This window comes from Gracilinanus agilis, chromosome 3 (genome assembly GCF_016433145.1).
Source record: "Gracilinanus agilis isolate LMUSP501 chromosome 3, AgileGrace, whole genome shotgun sequence".
Classification (NCBI taxonomy): domain Eukaryota; kingdom Metazoa; phylum Chordata; class Mammalia; order Didelphimorphia; family Didelphidae; genus Gracilinanus; species Gracilinanus agilis.
Window position 1 is genome coordinate 295,221,709 of NC_058132.1, and position 22,022 is coordinate 295,243,730.

The 22,022-nt window shown below is 34.6% G+C and overlaps 1 protein-coding gene across 1 annotated transcript in view; it reads right to left on the reverse strand.

Moving 5' to 3' along the window:
* Nucleotides 1-22,022, reverse strand: part of THSD7B (thrombospondin type 1 domain containing 7B) — a 932,487-nt gene that overhangs the window by 483,961 nt on the left and 426,504 nt on the right. The window contains exons 8-9 of the mRNA XM_044666609.1: nt 20,060-20,294; nt 6,529-6,644 (exon numbers count right to left, since the gene is read on the reverse strand). Of these exons, the coding sequence (XP_044522544.1) occupies nt 6,529-6,644; nt 20,060-20,294 (351 nt within the window). The remainder of the gene's footprint in view (nt 1-6,528; nt 6,645-20,059; nt 20,295-22,022) is intronic.

The window sequence follows — 22,022 nt, forward strand, 5'->3', positions numbered from 1 at the left end:
TCTGCCAACCTGTGACTTAGCTTTTCAGAAGTATAGTTAAGTCAGAAGGAGAACAGGATATACCAAAAGGGGGTCAGAATTTTAGAGGAAGGGCAAGCTGTTTGTGTAAGGGGAGGAAGCGGGATGAATATATGAATATGAATGTGTCTCTCACTACCTTCCAAAGTCCAATACCTATTATGAGGAATAACTGGTATTTTGTATTATTTATTTCTCTCTATTTTCAATCACAGAAACTATAAGTATTTGATTACAACTTACACTTCCAATTAGAGGTAGAGCTCTCCGAAAAGAGAATTTTAGATATTAGTCAAATGATGAGATAATATCTAATTCATTGAATCAATTACTCATCATATAGCTATTGATTTCCTACCATATGCTTAGTACTAGATTAGGTGCTGTAGGGGATACAATTACAAAACATGATCTTTTCCCCAAAGAGATTTTCAATTTAGTTGAAAATACTTAATAATAGGATATGAAATAGAAAATTAAATTTATGTCCATCATTTGGAAAGTAGCTATAAAGCAATAATAAAGCAATAATAGAATGAAATTAGTATGTGCTATAAGCTTGACCTGGCCACTGCAAGTCAGAAGGTAGCATCTGCCCTTCCCACTACTGTGATAATAATAAGAGCAGTTAGTCTCTTTTCAACTTCCCTCAAGAGATGAACCATGCAAGATAAAGCTCTTGGACTAAATAAAGCTCAGTATGTGTACTACTTGACACTACTGATTTTAATTCTCCACTACCATTAATCTACATTTTGTCCTAATACCTCTCTCATTTCTTTAACCCCTATTCCAGACCGTTTTCCTGTTTTATATTCACACTGTCAAACACTGCTTGTTTAAAGATTTATGCCCAGTGTTCTGAGTTCCAGAAATGATAGGCCTGATAAAAATCTTTTAAAATTAATATTGGTTTGGAACTCTGAAGTGAGGTTGATCTATGATGACTCATGTGGATAACAGAATTAATTTCCAAACTGGACCCAGTCAAATTTGCTGGTAATTTCCAGCAGGTAGCACTGGTAGAAACTGAGGAGCAATTGAGTATGACGGTAAAATTTTTTCAGCGGGAAAAAGAAGTTTGTATAAATTAGAAAAGGAGATGAAAGAAGATGTGATGAAAACTTACAGTTGTTGCAGGCTAGGAGCCAAAAAGCTATGAAGAAAATTCCTCCAAAGGGCAAGAATAAAAGTAATAATTTTAAGGAAGAGAAATTAAGTGATTGCCCTCATCATTAGTTGCATTTTCTGAAAGATCACTACTGGGGCAGCATAGTACAGTGAATAGTGTAAATAGAGTCTTAGAGTAAGAAGCCCAGGGTTCAAATCCTAACTGAGGCAACTGACTAGGTCACCAATTAAATCACAATCTTTGTGAGCCTTTAGCTTCATAAGTATAAAGGAGATGACGATAACTCTTCTAGTTCCTTTTCTGAATTGTTTAGAAGTTAGCATTTCTACTAATTAAGAATATATGGTTCCTTAAATGAGGGGCAAATAATTTATATGTCTGTAATGTCTAATATATAAACTTCATTCTATTAGCATTAAATCTAGAGGAAAGTTTAATAAATATATTCAGCTGGAAACAATGTGTGTGTATACATATATATATACATAAATATACATATATATGTATGTATAACTTATTCCTATGTGCAAAGCATTGTGCTAAAAGAAAAATAAAAGAGCCCTTGCCCTCAAGGAGTTCATATTCTTACAGAGGGAGATGAAACAGCAGGATGTTCCAGCTGCATATGAGAAGGACAAACCCTGGGGTTGTTAGGATTCAGCAGGAAAAAGAGAGAAATGACTTTTTAAGTGCTTTTTTTGATTGATAAAAACTAGATTGGTTTCCTATATTGAGCCATTTGATAATGCCAATGACTTTGGTGGCAAGAATTTTCTTGTTCATTCCTTCCTTAGCCTTGGTTGCTAAGGAGATTAGGGTTGCAGAACTCATAGAAGCATTTGCCATGTTGAATCTCCATATTGACAGTTTCAGTGATGATGATATTAGGAACCTATGGTCTGAGGGAGCTACTGTGGGAAGGATTCTTGGGTTCTGGGTCCTATTTTTCTCTAGCCCCAGTATGTATTACATGCTATAGACCTCGAAGAGTAAGCAAAGGCTGAAAATTCACTGATTGAAAATTGGAAGACATCATAATAATTCAATAACCTCATTTGACAGGTGAGGCCCAGAAGGGTTAAATAATTTGCCTAGGGGTAAGACACTAATAAGCATCATAATCAGGGTCCAAACTCTAGGCCCATTCAACTTTGTACTCTATTCACTACAACCTGATACCTCAATTCAAATTTCACTCTCTTCATATAAAAATATTGAGAAATTGCTTAGAATCTTCAGAATTATATTAATGCTTCCATCCTGTGGTGAAGACATTTAGGTTCCTTTCTTCTTTTTCTCTCTTTCTCTAAGGACTTCAAATTTTCCTCAATGAAAGAGGAAGGAACACTATGGCTTTCATATCTCCTTTTCTCCCTCACTACCTCCTCCTTCTCCCATTTGCCCCTTAATTAACCTGAACTTAGTTAATATGCTTGAGGCCTCTGAAAAGAACTTGAACATGAGGGTAAATGATTTTCAGGTAAGGTGGGAAAGCTAGCAAAAAGCAGTTTAAAATCAACTCTTCAGTTCTCTAACTCCCCAGGCTTTTCAGGCTGTGAAAAGGATTAGCTAGGCTTGAAAACTTGGAGGCACAGGAGTCCATGGAGGCTTAAAATGATTTTCATTACAATGCCAAACATTTAAATATCTAATTGAGTTTCTAGAAATTGGAGTTAAATTTTAAAATTACTCAAAGACAATTTTTTTATAAATGGAGGAATCTTCTGAGGTTCCTGCTCCTGTAAAGGAAGACTTTAGGGAGCAATGGGGAGATATTGACTGCTACTGGTACAGCATACTGAAGCTGTGGTTTAAATTATTTCCAGCTACCTGATGAAGTTAATTCAGCATCCTAAGTGTCCAGTGTCACTCCATAATCAGAAAAACATGACTCGGTTATAAAAAAACACAATAAAAATGGCCAATACTTTATCCCAATGTAGTATTATTTTTTCTAAACAATGACAATGAAAAATGCTCAAAATGGATTATAAAGCTTATGATTCAGCATTCCTATATTCTCTTCTCAAGGATCAGTGGCTTGAAGAAAAACCTGTTGAATTGGAATTATCATATAGCCATCACAAAATAAAATGATATGAATTCATATACTTAATTTTTCCTTCTCTATCAATTAATAAATATTTATTAAGCATGCTAGGTACTGTGCTAAGCTCTAGAACCCAAGAATCCTTACTATATGGTGGCACATGCCCTACCTAAATCTTCTCCTTTCTAGGCTTTCCCAGCTCTTTCAATTACTTCTTTACGCAGATGTCCATTCACTGTAATGAGATATTTTTTCATGTAAAATTCCCATCTATCTTTTCTTTTTATCATAACATAAATTTTCTTTTTTTATCTTTCCCCTTTTCTTCTTCCCAGAAAAATAGCTTTATGAAAAAGAGTTCTTAACTTGGGGTCCACAATCCTCCAAAAGAGCCCATGGATAGATGTGGGAGTCCATGAACTTGGGTGGGAAAAATTAGAACTTTATTTTAGTATAATTGATTACTGTGTAATCCTTTATATTTACATTTATTCAAGTTTAAATATTTATTCTAAGAACTTCATTAGACTGTCAAAGGGATCCATGACATGAAAAGACCAAAAATCTCTGTTTTTTTACAAATAATTATTTTTTTGGAAAAAGAAAAGAACATCAGTAAAATAATCAACAGAATGAAAAAAATTCTGACCACTTATGCAACGCTTCCCACACATGAATCTCCTATTTCTGCAAAGGAAGAGGGGAAATGTTTCCTTTATTTCTTCTTTGAGGCCAAACTTGGTTGTTTGTACTATTGCAAAATTCATTCTTTTATGTTTGGTGACTTTTATTTTTATTGATATTGTTGCAGTCATTACATATATTGGGCTTTTTTGGTTCTGCTTGCTTTACTTTGTGGCTGATCCATATATCTTTTACAGTACAATTCCATTATGTTTACAAAACCACAGAGTGTTTTTTTTGTTTCTTTTTTTTGGGTGGGGGTAGAGGGGTTGCTATTCTCCACATAAAGAATCTTAAATTTTAGAGCTGAAAAGGATCTTAAATCTCATACATACCCCACTACCACTAACCCCATTTTACAGATAAAGAAACAGGTAGAGAAAGGCTAAGTATGTTTTTCCCAGAATCATGTAGGTAGCAAGTGCCTGAGCCAGGATTTAATCCCTGACCCCATAACTTTAATTTATTGCTCTTTCCATGGCACTATACTGCCTTATTACCTGGATACTTTTCCTTGTATATGCTCCAGTATAACATCTTTCCTAAAATGTTGATCTCAGAAATGCTCTGGGCTGGTATCATCTCCCTTTTTCTGAACACAAAATTTTTATTTATTTATTTTTAAAACTTTTCCTTCCATCTGAGGATCAATACTGTGTTTTGTTCCAAGGCAGAAAAACTGTAAGAGCTAGACAGTGAGGATTAAGTGAATTACCCAATGTCGCTCAGCTAGGAAGTCTCTTAGACCAAATTTGAATCCAGGATCTCCTTACTCTAGGCCTGGTTCTAAATTCATTGAACTACTTAGCTGCTCCCTCACTAAGTCTTTCTTTCTTTCCTTCCTTCTTTCTTTTTTAAAACCCATACCTTCTGTCTTAGAATTAAAACTGTTTATTGGATCTAAGGCAGAAGAGTGGTAAGGGCTAGGCAATGGGGGTTAAGTGACTTGCCCAGGGTCACAGAGCTAGGAAGTGTCTGAGGTCAGATTTGAACCTAGGACCTCCTGTCTCTAGGTCTGGCTCTCAATCCACTGAGGCACCTAGTTGCCACTACTAAGTCTTTCTTAATTCATGCTAGGGTTGTATTGACTTTTTTGGATGATGTCTGTCCTACTACTGATATAGTACTAGGTATAAATCTTTTTGCATGAAACTCTTAACTCATTTCCCTTACTATTTACATTAGAGGTATTGTTGGTTCTTTTTTTTATTGTAATATAAACCTCTGCCATTATGACTATTAAATAAATGACTTGCTAATCAAATTATGGAATTATAAAATGAGACAGGCCTGCCCTGTTCCTTAGGTACTCATAGGGAAAAACTACAATGGTAGCAGGAAGTGGGGTGATTATTTATGTGTGCATATGGATTCATACATATTATAGATATTTGAGTTATAATGTACAAATATAAGTAATGTGGAAAAAACTTCCCAAAAGAACATATATTTACACTATCTATCTCACAAAGTTCCCGTGAGAAAACTGCTTTGCAAACAAACCTTAAAGTTCTAAACTAAAATGACATTAGCATTATTTTTTTAAAATCTTACCTTTGATTTTAAGGAAGAAGAATGGTTAGGGCTAGTCAATTGGAATTAAGTGATTTTCCCAGGATCACACAGTTAGGAAATATCTGAGAATACATTTGAATCCAGCTCCTGGATCCAAACATAGTGCTCTTCCACTGTGCTATCTAGTTGCCTCTCAATGTGCCTTATTATTACTATTATTAACTAGTTGCATGTGCTTATGGAAGCTGTTTCATCTTTCTGGAATCAGGTTTTCTCTTTGTCAAATCAGGGTACTGAAAAAGTTGGTCTTTAAGTTAGGATTTACTTCTAAAACTTTATGATTTCTATGAAATCATATTTGTCTATGTGAAATTATTTCTCTAGCAGATTGAAAAACTCTCATAGTAATCTTAATGTCCAACAAAGCCTTATATATACATATATATATAAACATATATTTTTATATGGATATATGGACATAGACACACACATACATATATATACATATATATTTATTCCTGTAGAGCCCTTTATGACTTTTATATACTATTAATACCCTATTCGATTTTTAAAATTCTTTTTAAAAAATCCTTACCTTCTGTGTAAGAATGAATACTCTCTATTGCTTCTAAGGCAGAAGAGCAGTAAGGACTAGGCAAGGAGGGTTAAGTGACTTGCCCACAGCTAGGAAGTTTCTGAGACCATATTTGAACCCAGGACCTACCATCTCTGGGCCTGGCTCTCAATCTACTGAGCCACCTAGCTATTCCTTCACTTTTAAAAATTCCTATAAAGGGGGGCAGCTGGGTAGCTCAGTGGAGTGAGAGTCAGGCCTAGAGACAGGAGGTCCTAGGTTCAAACCCGGCCTCAGCCACTTCCCAGCTGTGTGACCCTGGGCAAGTCACTTGACCCCCAATGCCCACCCTTACCACTCTTCCACCTATGAGACAATACACTGAAGTACAAGGGTTTAAAAAAAAAAAATTAAAAAAAAATTCCTATAAAGTAAGTGACAAGGATAGGAAAGAATAATGGCTCCTTATCACTGAGACTCCTCAACTGAAAAAATTACCAGAATAAAAGAACTGAAAAGTTACAATGACATGTATTCAAAGGATTTTCTTCTTACCTTGTTGGCATGAAGTAGGGCAAGGAGTCCATTCACTGAAAGGTGTCACAACACAGTCTCTCTTGCATGGGAGGAGACAGGGACGCACTGTTTCAGGTCGGGTGGAATCTGGACATCTGTGGACATTAACACATCATTAATTTATAACTAATAAAAATATGATGATAGAATGACAAACCCGGAAAGGAATCTAAGGAATCATTAAGTGCAGAAGAGTCAAGTATGTGGCTCATAAGAGCTTGAGATCCATAATATTTTTGAATGTGGCTTGAATGAAATCAAAATGAGAAATAGTTAACAAAATAATTAAAAACACAATAAAATACATATCAATATAGAATCTTCTAAGTCAATTAGCAGCCCTTGGGAATTCTTATGTACAGTTTAATGATTTCCATTTCTATTTGAGTTTGATATCGCTGATCAAGTCCAATGTTTTTGTTTCATTAATGAACTGAGACCTAGAGAGATTTAATGGGTGTCGGTCTAGTCTGATGATAATGAATCTATGGCATGGGTGCAAAAGATGGAATGCAGAAAGGCAGAAGGACTCAGGTGGAGCTGCTCTCCTCCCTCTTTCCACTGAGCCTGATGCCATTTTTTCACTTCACCTGCCCCTCTGCTCAGCAACCCAATGGGAGAACGTTCTACTTCCCCTTTGTAGGGTAAAGGGGGCAGGCGGGGCATGCCCAGCACTTGGTGGGGGAGTGAGGCATAGCACTATGTCACTAGAGGGTTGTGGTGATGCCTGGCACTCCCTCTCTAAAAGGTTCACCATCACTGGTCTAGTAATTTAAATTGACTTCATGGTAAAAGTTAAATTTAATGTCTGAGGTCAAATTTGAACCCAGGACCTCTCATCTTCAGGTCTGGCTCTCTATCCACTGAGCCACTTAGCTGTCCCTCAGTGGCTATTTGTTGAGTCAGTTAGTAAACATTAAGTGTCTATGTTGTGCCAGTTACAAGTGCTATGTCTCAGCATTGAACCAGTCCTTAATCCATCAAATTGTCTGGCCATTTAGCCACAATTCTACATCTTTTCCATAACTATAGCTTGAGAGACTTTACTAAAATCATGGTAAATTTTGTCCATAGCATCCCCCATCTATCAACTTAATAAGTGTATTTTTTTAAAAGGGGAACTAAAATTAGCCTTGCATAATCATTGCTTCCTTAGTTTCTAAATGTTGCTAACCATCTTTTCATTAATAAATTTGAGAATTTTCCCAGGAAAACAAAAACAAAAGTTAAATTTAAAATGATTTTTAATAGACAGGTATCAGACTAGCCTCTGAATATTATCATTCAATGCCTTGGTAATTCTGAACTAAGGAATTGATAAAGACACTTAGGAAAAAAAGAAAAAAATAGTTACTGAAGAATGGTTACTAATAAGAGCTTGATAAAAGAAGACATACCTGCTAAACAGGGTAAAAATATAGGTTTTATTCATACACAAGTATGCCTTTAGAAGAAAATGGGAGAGAGCATGCTTATGTGATAAATTGTACATTTTGAAAGAATGGTTATATGTGTGTAAAATATAAAAAAGTATTTTAAAAAATATGTTCTAGAGAGAATGAATATACATTTGTACAAAAGTATCTGAAAGAACAGGTTGCTGCATACATTGTTATAACAGTATAAGTTTTAAGGCTAATTATCTCTAGATCAATGGTATTTATTCCTCCAAGGAAAACTCCTTTGGGTTGCCTGAGAATAGGATTAATAGCTTCCTGTATTGATAGTTTTGTAAATAAAATGGTACAGGATTACTTAAAAAACTGAATGCACTTGAAATGAAAGTTGATTCTAGTCAAAAGAACTGGTAATTGCTATTTTTATTTCAGAGTAACTATGACTAGAAGTCCCATGGTGGGAAAGTAGATAATGCTGGTGCATTGTCCTTTTAAAAAATTAACTATAAAAACCTCATTTGTCTAGGTACTTTCCAAAATTCAAATGGAACTCAAAGACCACATCCTCCAATTTATCTCTAATTCTAATTCAATCTAATTATTTTTGAATTATCAAACACTTACCAAGTGCATATTTTGTACAAGGCACTTTGCTAGACAATAGGAATTGAAAGACTGAAATAAAATGGTCCTTTCCCTCAGGGAGTTTATATTCTCTTAAAGAAAAACAACATGTAATAAAAATCAATCAACCAGCTAAAAGAAGCATGTTAAAAACTGTTCAACGTGGTAAAGATGAAAAAAAAAATCAAAATCTCTGCCCTCAAAGAATTCCCATTTTTAGAAGTTGGATAAAAAAAATCTATGAACAAATAAACATATGGTAATTTTTTTTGTTGGTGGGGAGCAGGGGGTGAGTTCTAGCATATGATGTTAATCAGAGAAGGCTGGAAGGTTTTACTTGACATAGCTGTGTAGGCAAAATAGCAATTCCAACCCATCCATTTTTCTGAACTTCTCTGATTTTAATGGCATCTTTCTAGCCAAACGGTTTCTAAAGTTTCGAGTCATTCTCAACTCTCCATCTTCCCTCACACCACATAATTCAATCAGTTCCCAAGTTGTGTTGATTCTACCTTAATATCATCTTTTGCATCTAATTATATAGCCACCATCATGGTTCAGGCCCTCATCACCTCTCACCTGAATTATTATAACAGCCTAACTGACCTTCCTAACATCTAGTCTCTTCTCTTTCCAGTTCATCCCTGAAAGAGTAGTCAAGGTCCACTCTTAAACGGCAGGTTTGTCTATAGCATGTCCATCTCAACAAACATCAATGGCCCCTCTCTTTTCTCAAGGGAAAAAAATACTAATTCAATAGCTTCAATCAATCTTTCAGATTTAGCATACATTACTCTACTTTGTACATCTTACAATCTAGCCAAATGGACCTTCTTTCTATTTCTCACATAGAACATTCCATTTCCAATAAATATTATATAAAGGAAACTGAGTATGGATTAAATAATAACAACTAGGGGCATAATGGAAGGTATCATAAAAGATCTAACACCTGATCTGAGCTTCATACAAACTGCAATCCAGGATGATAATCTATGATTAGCTGTCTCCAGAGAGAACACTTTCCTCTCTCTCTCTCTCTCTGTACATCTACATATATATGTTTATGTGTTTGTGTATGTGTATATGCATATAGATAACAAAATAGATATAAAATTATATGACATATTCTTCCTGGGAAGAAATTGATGAAAAATCAGTTTAAAGTCATCTAACCACAACTAAAAAACAAGATACTAGAAAAATAAGAGGAAAACTTTAAAGGATTTTAAATAGTACAAAAATCCAAATTAATTTCTTTCTAAGAAAGTAAGAGGCTATGAAAGATTTTTTTAATTGAAGATTATTGCAATTTGACTTCTACAAGGGTTGCTTCTGTTGACATAATATTCTCATCAACAAACATTATATTATTTAGATTCTAGACTAAAAGTTCTGAAAGTAAATGTGTCAGAATTCCATAAAATAGTTCTTTATAGTTAGTTAAATATTGCAAATGGCTATCAAAAGAAGATATAATTTTAATATACTTCAGCTAAACAAATATTTTCTGACTATCTACATTTTAAAAATCACTGGAATAGATATTCTAGTGTTAGATATTGAAAAAAGAAGACATGCTTTACTCCTTGAGGAGTTCACAATTTAGTCTGAAAGATAAAATATAACTATTTGAAACATTGAGCTATTTCCATGTTGAGGTTATTTTTAAAAATAGATAAAAATCACTATTTATCTTATATTCTATTCATCTTTTTAGAGGCAGATCAGTTAATCCCTTGGGTTAATTTATAGTTCTATGATATTATTACCATATTCAGAATTCTTTCACTTTGACCAGAATCATAGATGGAGTTGTACTGCCTCGAATTTGAATATATGTGCTTGTGTGTGTGTGTACATACACATATATTCATAAATATTTAAATATGCATTTATATATACATCATACAATTGCATATTCAGATTTATGTGTGATATATTTATATGTATATATATGTATACTTACATGCATACATACATATGGATGTGTGGACAGATAAACTGAGATATAGCTAAATAATGAGCAAAAGGCCTCAGTTCAGACATAAATAGCTGTAGCCGTATCATCTTGTTTTAGTAATAGTACTATTACCTTACCATCACCATTCAAAATCTTTGAAGGGTCTACATAACTTCAATACTGTCTTGTTAATATTAATTAAAAGGATATGATGAGACGTATCTTTCCTACTACATTGCATTGTAATTTTCTTAAACAGGTGACTTGGCTCTCCAAATAGACTAAACTCTTTGGAACACAATCCTCTTTTACATTTATATCTCTCTACAGTGCTCAATAGAGTACTTTATGTGCATTATGTATTTAATGATTTCTTATTGATTATAGTTAATATTTTCCTTTTGTTTTAAAAATAGTTCATGACTTTTCCCCTTTTTGTTATTCATTAGAATTTGAGTTAATCCCCCCATCTCTTTTTTTTTTAAGTGACTACCTAATAAGTAGATCATGCATTAAATGTAATATTGGAGCAATTGGCATCTTCATGAGAATAATACCATTTAATAATGGAAATGACAAGCTCCAAAGAATGGAATTTAAGGGTGAGCAGAAGAGTAATCCATATAGGGCCTAAATAGGCTTCACAATGTTGATTTGTATACTGGAAGTGGTGTAAAAGATATTGTTCAGGAAATGTATGATCGGAAGGGGAAAGGAGCCAGTCACGTTGTAAGAGTGAGGGATGACAGATGGACAGTCTAAACACTGTACTGGTAACCACACAACATTGAAAAACCTAGAAGAAGGCCTCACGTGTATTGAATAAATGCTTTATGGGAAATACATTTAGAATGGAAAAGAATCCCCTGCCATGAAAAGGCTTGGATATGCTCAGATCTATTCCACTGAAATTAGTAAACATTGCTAAGATCATGTTTATACTGGAATACAGAAGAATAAAATTATTAAAAGAACAAACTTTGGAAACTGAAATGTCTTTTCTTCTCTACTGCAGAAAGCAGGAAAGACAGAAAACATTCATTTAATAGTCTGACATCTAATAACAAGTAGACAGGTATTATTTTACCATTTTTCTCTCTTTGCCCAAGTATGGATCTGAAAATGAAAGCACAGTGAAAGCATCACTCCCACTTCCCCATTTGTAAATTGTGTGGTCCATAAATACTTCATACTGACAATAATAGAATAAGTTGTAAAAGGATCCAATTTTTTTGATAGCTATCTACAACACCTTCAACTGGTATTGCTTGGCTGCTTGATTGACAATCCTGCCATTAACTGGTTGATATACAAAATGAATTCACTACCTTTCCCACCAAAACCTGCCATTTAAAAAAAAAAACACAAACTTTTATGCTTTGGTTTTCAGACTGAAAACCCCAAAGCAAGCTTTAATATTTTCTTTTTGCCTCTCTCTTTCTCCTCTTCTCTGCCCTCTCTCCTGCAATTTTTTTTGCTAATAATTTGTAACAGCCAACTGATCCTACCTCCCCAAAGTCACTCATATCTTCCAGTGGTGACTTTTTTCCCTTCCCAGTCCTATTGTCTTTACTCTAGTTCAATCATAAAGTAAAGTGTGCTAAGTGCTGGAGACACAAATATGAAAAAGAAAGATAGTTCCTGCCCTCAAAAATATTACAATCTAATGGAGAAAGACAAAATATAAAAAAAAAAGAATTTTAAAAGGGATGAAGCAAGGGAGAAAGGGAGGCAAAGAAGGCACCACAACTCCAAGGTCCTGTTTACAAGCAGGCCAAAAGTGAAACTGGTGGGCACTGAAAATATGATTGACATGAAAGCTCTCTTTAAATTGAGGAATTTGGAGAAGACCTTTGCTAAACTCTCTAGAACTACAATCAAGGGTCAGAGAATACTGAAGAGGCATGATGAGAATCCAGATGATGAAATTTCCTGAAGGCATGATGGAGTCCTGTTCAAAGGACAGCTTCTGGTGGGAGGAAGTCTGATCATCTCACTCAAAATCTTTCAGTACCTTGTCAGGAGCATCATCAGCTCTCCACAATATGGACCCAGTTGCTCTTTTTACCTTGATCTTATTCCCCATTCTTTCACTATGCTCAAAGAAATCCAGAATAAATTCATCCCAACAAATATATTCCCTTATTTCTTGGTCTTTTATCATGACACTTTCTATATATAAAATGTTCTTTTTCTCTCAAATAACTGAAATTCTACCCATTTTTCAACACTCAGCTGAAATTCTATCAACCTTAACTATGCTTTTACTTTACTCTTGTCCATCTTTATGCCACACTGTGGCAAATTCCAACCTAGCAACTGTACCATGTGGCACTTAACCCTTTTGCTTGTCATTCCTGCCCCAGGTCCTATGCTCTTCTGATTGGGGAATGCCTCAGGCAGTCTACCACATCTAGCTTTCCCCAGCCATGCTTCATATTATTCCCAGTCATTGTTAGTAGAAAGGGTATGTCATATCAAACTATTCCATTATGGATCTTCTCTTCATTCCAGTGTCCTTATACACCAAAATACCCATCCCTTGATACCACTTCTGATTTCTAATGCTTTCGAGAGTACGTCCCTTGTATGCATTAGTTTAACATACATTTTAGTTCTTTATATTTCATATCCTCTTTCAGTTTCAAACTTCTTCAGAGGTAGGGTCAAGTCTTCATCTTTGTGCCTTCGCTACTCCACAACACAATATTTTGAACATGGTGGACAATCAATAAACTTGTTTTGAATTAGTGATCAGTTACACTAGCAAAGTAAAAAGAATATAGATAAAGTTTTAAACTCTTTCCGGACTACACCTTCTTCAACTTATATGTTAAAGAGATTAATATCACATATAATAAATGTTCTATTTTGATGATGTCAGACTATCCAACTATAGCAAATGCTCTTTCAGCATCTCAGGTATCATCCCTATCATACTGGAGAGAATGTTGCTTGATTTTGGTCCTAGTCTAACTCACAGGTCAATTGAAAGATCCTTCTCTTAGGTAACAAGAAGAACAGAGTGTAAATAGACTCTTTTGAATATATTTAAGTGTCTGAGCTATAAAGAAAACAACAACTGATTAGACTCTTTCTCCAGTCCTATCAAATAATGAATTAAAGTAGAAGAATGTGATCAAATGTTTCACAGGATAAAACATACATTTTGTGCATTTTTTCTTCCATACAATTGTTAGCTTATTTCTTTAATAGGAATTATTCTTCTCTTTCCTCTCTACCTATATAGAAAACACTAGGTCTCAATTCCCACATTTACCACAAAACACTCTCTGACCATTTAAATGAATAGTGATTTCTCCTTCCTATATAACTTAACAATGAGAAACAGTATGATCCATTAACTAGAGGGTTAGACTTAAAATTCAGATCAGAATCTTATGGGAAGAGTTCTATAATTTCTCTAGCATCTTCCAAAATTATCTTGACAACTCAGTGCACAAATAAAGGCAAGGATTCAGTCTTATACATTTTGTTAATAAATATATATACAATGACTTAACTTTTAACAGCAATGCAAGGATCCAGGACAACTTGAAGGGACTAATGATGAAAAGGTTATCCACTACCATAGAAAGAAATGGCAGGGTCTGAATATAACTTGAAGTATGCCATTCTTTAATTCCTTTATGATTTTTTCTAATGTTAGTATTATGTGTCTGATGAATGTAGAAATATATAACATATGCACAACCTATATCACATTACTTACCCTTTTGGGAGGGAGTTGTGTAGAAGGGGAGGGAAAGAACATGGATGGCAAAATGTCCTAAAATTAGTATTAAAAGTTGTATCTACATATGGGACAATAAAATAAAAATAAATAAATAGGAAGCAGCTGGGTGATTCAATGCATTGAGATCCAGGTCTAGAATGGAGGGTCATAGGTTCAAATCTGACCTCAGAAACTTCCTACCTGTGTGACCCTGAGCAAGTCACTTAACCCCCATTGCCCAGCCCTTACTGCTCTTCTGCCTTGGAACCAATACACAGTATTTATTCTAAGATGAAAGATAAGGGTTTTAAAAAATAAAAATACAGAAATAAGTAAATATATTTGCAACTCCTGACTCTTGCTACCATTGCAGAGTACATACATTAATGCAGACTAGGGGTCAGGATTAATGGTCTACGAAGTAGATGAAAATATTTTCATTCTGCTAAATCTTACTTCTAGACTTGCACTGAAAATATCTACATCCATATTCACTTCTTGGTCACATGGTTTATTTTTTTTTATTGTTCAGCTGAACAAAGCCAATTTAGTGCCATCAAAATTTGCCATTTAAAAATAAAAGTAACTATAAAATTTATAAAACATTTAGAGCCCTTATTTTCAGGTGTTATCATCATTTTACCCATATGGAGTTGAGGGCTGTGTCTTTCACAAGCAGATTTGAACCTGGCTTTTTCTATCTCCAAGCCCAGCCCAGATTAGATTATTTGCTATTGTTCAGTTGTTTCAGTTGCATCTAATTATTCATAACCTCATTTGAGATTTTCTTAGCAAAGATACTAGAGCTGTTAATCATTTTCTTCTCCAGCTCCTTTTACAGCTAAGGGATCTGAGGCAAATAGTGTTAAGTGACTTGTCCAGGGTCACACAGCATATGACTAGATATGAATCCCAGAAGATTGAATCTTCCTGACTCTAGACTTCACACCCTATCCACTGTACCATATTCACTAGACCCCATTGTTTCTCTTAGTTTGGTAGGTATAATCAAGATTCAGATTGGAAATAGTCTATTTCTATGAAAAATGTATTCATTAAGATAAGTTAGACAGCTTTAGCCTACCAGCTTTTAAAAGACACTTAAATATATCACATCATTTGGTATTTATTTTTGTATCATGTAAAAAAAATATTTGTTTTGTATTAAATGCAAAAGGAAAAAAACCCACCTTATCAGAAACTGTGGCAAAAACCAAGGTTTTACATTTTAAATCTTTTTTTAAGCTGCTATTTGGAGGGAGTGGAGTATTGAACAGGGAAACAAAATAACAAACAAACCCCCCAAATATCCCAACAGGATCTCCCTTTTGGTTCAGCTGTGTCCTATCCAGTTTCCATTTTCTGATATGATCAGTTCTATTACTCATACAATAGTAACATTCCCACCTATGCAATTAAATTGAAACTAAAATACCAACATGAGGAAAAAAGAACGTGGGAATCAGTGAATCCTGGCATTGTGTTTTGAGACAACAGAAATATTTTTAGCTCATCTCTTCCACCAAGACTTAGTTTCCACTTTTATTCCAACCTGTAAGCTTCCCTTCTGTCACAATATTTCCTTCGATTCCCTTGATTCCTTCTGTGTTTCTCCTCACTCTGTACAAATGGAGAGAGGGAGGGCCCTTTCCCCACTGTCAAGCCTCTGAGAGGCAGTAACAAAATTGCTATTTTAAAAATGGTCCTACAAATGTTACATACTATAGCTGATAATCATACAGTGCATCACTGGACACAAGATATTATTTCCTTAGCTCAATTAATCTCATTAACCTCAAGAATTTTAATTAACTTTACTGAAGTCAACGCAGTCTGCTTATATTTAACAGAATTGTTTGGAGACATACAATAAGAATTGAAACTAGGTTGTTAAGTCTCCAGCCTCATTAACAGTGCAAAAAGTAATTAGCAATTTCTTGATTTTTTTTCAGAAAGGGGCAGATTTTGGGGAAAACATCTGTGTAACTCATTTTCCTGTGTTAGTCACCAAAATAGAAAAGGAGGTTATAAACGCTAATAAAATGTTTTGAATCTTATTCATGTCAATAATCAAAACTGGTAGGAATAAGACTGAAATTGTAATTTCAAAGCTTTAGGGAACTCCTGGATGAGGATACACCATCTATCAATGCAGACCATCACTACTTACACTATAATTTAGAGCTATAGAGAATTGACTGTGGTTCAAAGAAGTTAAGTGACTTGACTGTGTTCACATAGTCAGATACCTATTTGAACTCAGGCCTTTTATGGCTTTTAAACTAGCTCACTTTTTGCATGTTCTATACTACCTCTCATTGAAATTAAATACATGTAATTGTGGGAAATGTTTTTAAATTGCAAAAGGTGAATTTTGTGGCACAAATTCAGAATAGTCATAAAATTATTGGTGTTCATATTATTTTAAACCTAAAATTAAAAGCTTAAATTTAAAAAATATGAATAGCAAAGTAATGGTCAAAAATGTTTTTATGGATCACTTTTCATCTTGAAATATATCTTTTGAAACTATGGGGAAAACTTAACCTGTGGGTGTTTTGCATCATTCTAGCTTCGCAAAGAAAATAACTAAGAAATTATATTAAAATCAAATTGTATTTTTCCCCATAGTATATTGGCAGTGAAACATTTTATATCAGTAGAAAAGATCAGACATCAGTAATGTTAAAATTTCTCTGTCACTATGAAGAATTACAGTTTGCGGCATTTTATTATGGCATACTCCTACACCAAGCCTTTTTTATTTTTATCTGTACATTATATTTATGCTTCATGAATGCTTTTTTTCTTGGCAACTGAAAAATTAGGTCATAATGATGAACATTATCAAAGCTGCAGTTCCTCCCTTACAAAAAGTAGTACATATATTTGCAGACTGCTTTTTTATGGATCCTTGTAATGTTTTACCAGAGCTCCATGTATTCAATTATTATCTCTATATAGATGATGCTATAATTTACTTTTCTACCCTTCAGCTTACCTACCAAAGTATCCTGAATGTGGATCATAGGAGCATAAATTTAGAGCCAGAGCAGATTGCAGTAGCAAATTAGTTTAATCCCCTCATTTTTCAGATGAGTAAACTGAGTGACAAAGGGGTTACAAGACTTACCCAAAATCACATATCTTCTAGGGAAGCTATGTGGCACAGGAGAGTCAGTCAAGAAGAGCTGAGTTCAAATCTAGACTTAGACATTTTACTTGCTGTGTGACCCTAGGCAAGCCACTTAATGCTGTTTCTTCAGTCCTTTTATTTAGAAAAAAGAGCTGGAGAAGGAAATGGAAACCACTCCAGCATCTTTGTCAAGAAAACTTCAATGAGGGCATGAAGAATCAGAAACAACTGAAACAACTGGACAATAATGTATCTTCAAAGTGAGACAAACTCAAGTACAAGACTATTCACTATTTCACACTGACTACAATATTTCTAATCTCCTCAGGTAAGTAAAAGAAATTGTTGTTCAACTTTCCATTCCTCTGAGGATGAGGGAGGGTGTTCACCATAAGCTTTCCTCAACCAGTGGACTTGCAAAGCAATGTTGACCTTGACAAGTAGGGGGTTTTCTTTGTTGCAGGAAGGAGAGCAGTAATAGGGAATGAAGTGAAGTTAACTCAGTTACAACATTTATCTTTTGAGGGCTTTGACAGCAGACAAGGATACCTCCCTTGTCTTGTAGAAACCCAGATGTGGTTCTAATGGTAAAGGGAAAGAGTTTTAAATTGACATTTACTATTGATATGAATGAAGGGACAATCAATAACAAATAGCATCGGGGAAAGGAAGACACGACAGATGGATCTTTAACCTAGGAGAAATCTAAGAGAGAGAGAGAGAGAGAGAGAGAGAGAGAGAGAGAGAGAGAGAGAGAGAGAGAGAGAGAGAGAGAGAGAACCAAACACCTAGGGTCCAGAGTGCATGAATGCAATCCTAATAATGACACCATTTTTAAATGAAAATTCTTCCCTATACTGTTACTTGGAAGTTAGGCAAAACTAGGTAGNGAAATGTAGTCTCAAAGTCCCCACGTGTCCATAGGGAGTCTGCTAGACACTTCCAAATAGCACTTCCCTGAATTCAAAACAAATACATGTTCTTTTCCTCTCCTCCAAACCCCACTAAACGATGCACAATTCCAATGGGTTTTACATGAATCATTGATCAAGACCTAATTCCATATTATTGATAGTTGGACTAGAGTTATGGTGTCACAATAAATTCTATTACAACTATATACAACAACTTGTTCATCTATTCCCCAAGTAATGGCCAACTCTATAGTTTCCAATTCTTTGCCAATACAAAAAGACTTGCTAAAAATATTTTTGTCCAGTTGGTTCTTTTTGCTAACCTCTGCTCTCTTTGAGATACAGATTCAGTTAAAGGGTAGGAATAGTTTTGTGACCCTTTGAGACAAGTTCCATATTGCTTTCTAGAATGGTTGTATCAGTTCACAAATTCACACACAGTGTATTAGTGTTCCAATTTTCTCACATCCAAATTTATTAGTTTCCTTTTTCTTCATGTTAGGTAATATTTTAAGTATGATGTTATCTTGGAGTTGTCTTAATTTGCATTGCTCTAGTCAAGAGAAATTTGGAGCATTTTTTCATGAGACTACGGATAGTTTTAATTTTCCTCCTTTGAGAACTACCTGTTCATATCCTACGGCTATTTTTCAATTGGGAAAGAAGCAAATCATTCTTCACTTTATTTCCTACACTTATTTTCTCTACTTAAGCAATATGTATCTTCTTTCACAACATGATGAACATGAAAATATGTATTATATGACAACAGATGTAGGATCTATATCATATTACCAGTCATCTTAGGAAGGGTGAAGGGGTAGTTGGGAGGAAGGGAGAGAACTTGGATCACGAAAAATTTGAAAACAATTATTAAAAAGTTTTATTTACATGTAATCTGGGAAAAAATTTAAAGATTAAAAAAAATCTCTTTGCCTCAATTTCCCCTTCTGTCCATGAGAAGATTAAGACTCAATGGTTTCTTAGGTTTCTTCCAGCTTTAAATTTAAGATTCAATAAACTTTTACTGAGTGGTAGGATTTATCCTATAACCCTTGAGAATCAAAGTAATCTCCATACTTTGAAGAGATACCTACTAGAATAGAAGCTTCTTGAGGGCAGAGATTGTTGCGTTTTTTTGTCTTTATATTCTTAGTAAATGCTTCATACATTAACATGTAAATTTGAGATGGCAATAAATTCTTGCTGAGTGCTTGTTGCATCAAAGATATGACATTTACATTTCAAATATCAACCTTAACCTCAAATTGCTGGCATTTAAGTGACCAGCTGAACTGCAAGACAATGTAGAGTTACTCAGGAGTTTAAATGTCCCTGATGAACATGGTTATTTTATTGAACAGTTAAGTTACAATTATCGCTTTTCAAATATTGATGTTACTGTTCATTGTCATACCCAAATCTAAGGGATGTTAAAGAATAAAGTGTTATATTAATAAAATATTTAGGCACTAAATAAAAGCCTGTTGAGGGGCAGCTGGGTAGCTCAGTGGATTGAGAGTCAGGCCTAGAGATGGGAGGTCCTAGGTTCAAATCTGGCCTCAGACACTTCCCAGCTGTGTGACCCTGGGAAAGTCACTTGACCCCCATTGCCCACCCTTACCACTCTTCCACCTAAGAGCCAATACACAGAAGTTAAGGGTTTAAAAAAAAAAGGCCTGTTGATATCAATATTTAAATATTTACATCGGCTAGAAGAAACAAATATATCAATCATACCTTTTAATCATGGCCTGCCCAATGTGACTTTTCATACAGAAAACCTTTCGAGTCTGAATGCCCACACCACAGGTGGCTTCTCCATTCCAGTTACTTGTTGCATTTAGGGCAGTTACCAAGGCATCTTCAGAGCAGGAACCCCAAGGTGATGTCTCCCAATAGAAATGTGTACATGAATGGTCATTGCACAAACGATATTCTTGTAGGGCTTGAAGAGAAGGACATGGTTTTCCACCTATGTGAGGCAAGAAGAAGAAAGGTCAACTGAATTCTCAGGTATTTTCTTTTAATGTGTGGGACAGGGCAGCCTTGGAAATAAAGCCCCCTTTAGTTAAGCAAGGACAGGGTTAATGACATACTATAGAAGTCACTTTCAAGCAATGTTTCTTTTCCTACCAGAAACAAGCTGATAAAAATGAGATTTTTGACTCTCAAAGAAAATTGTAGGATTATAAATTTAGAGCTGAAAGTGATGTTAGAATTTATCTTATTTAAGTACCTTAGCTTTTAAAATGAAGAAACTGAAGTTAAGATAAATAATATGACTTAAGAAAAAGTCACAGGTCATAGGAAGAGCTGAAATCCAAAAACAAATCCTCTTATTCGAAATCTAACACTGGGTACAAAGTGGCATAGTAGATATAGCTTTAAGAGTCTGGAGTAAGAAAACTTGAGTTCATATCTGACCTCAGACACTTACTTGCTCTTTGACCTTGGGGAAGGTCACATTTTATCTTTTGCCTAAGTTTCTTAAGCTGCAAATCATAATAGCACTTACTTCCCAGGGTTGTTATGAGGATCAAATGAGATAATATTTGTAAAGTGCCTAGCAAATAGTAGGCTTTAAAAAAAAAAAAAACGATTTACTCTATCTAATTCCCTCTTTAACTATACCATATTGTTTTGTTCATGGGATCAATTAAATTTGTAAATAACCAACCAAAATGCATAGATAAAAGGAATATGTTGCAAGGTATAAATAAAAAAAAACAACCTTTTTTACTTGAAGTCAGAGGCCTTGCATTCAGTTTCCATCTCTGCCACCTGTAGGATTATTCTAACACTTAACCAAACTCTGAAAACCTTAATTTTCTAATCTATAAAATGATACCAAAGGTATTAGTTGTCCCCAACTTCCCTTCCAGTTGTCACTCTTTGATATTAGGAACCTTAAATATAAAATCCAGGATAAACAGGTTAAATCAGTTAAAATAACAATATGAACTGCTGAAATTGCAGAAAGAGTTAGAATATGGGAAAGTTAAAATTAAATGAATTTGAGGGAAAAAAGAATGAAAGAAGGAAGGAAGGAAGGAAAGAAGGAAGGAAGGAAGGAAGAAAAACAAAGAAAGAAAGAAAAAGAAAGGATGGAAGGAAGGAAGGAAGGAAGGAAAGAAGGAAGAAAGGAAAGAAAGGAAGAAAGGAAAAAAAAGGATGGAAGGAAGAAAGGAAAAATAGAGAAAATCTCTCTTTGCCCAGATATTTAAAGTGGCCCAGATCCTCCTGAGTTCTAGAATTGTAATTTTAAAGTCCAAAAGTATCTTCTAGAGATTTTCCTTCAAGTGCCCAGTCTTCAACCACAAAAATACTACCTGACAAGGCACTATCCACTAGCAAAGAGACCAGACAGATGTGCATTCCTACACTCCTGGGTGAGTCAGACAATCCAATTTCATTACCGGCTTTTCTTCAGCTTTTTTTTTTATATCCATGTAAAAAGTGGTATTTATCTAAAAGTATTGATCTTCTCCTCCTATTACACACTATAATGTTTTATTCAGTGGGCTGAAAGCTCAGGAAGATTTGTGACCTTGACTTGTTATTCTTGTTATTTTTTCCCCATTAAATACTATAACTTTTCCCCCTCCAGAAATACAAAACACAAGTACAAGGGGGAAACAAATGTACTTTAAGAACCCTCAATCTTCATTTATCCTGACCCCAGAACTATTTTTCAGGATCA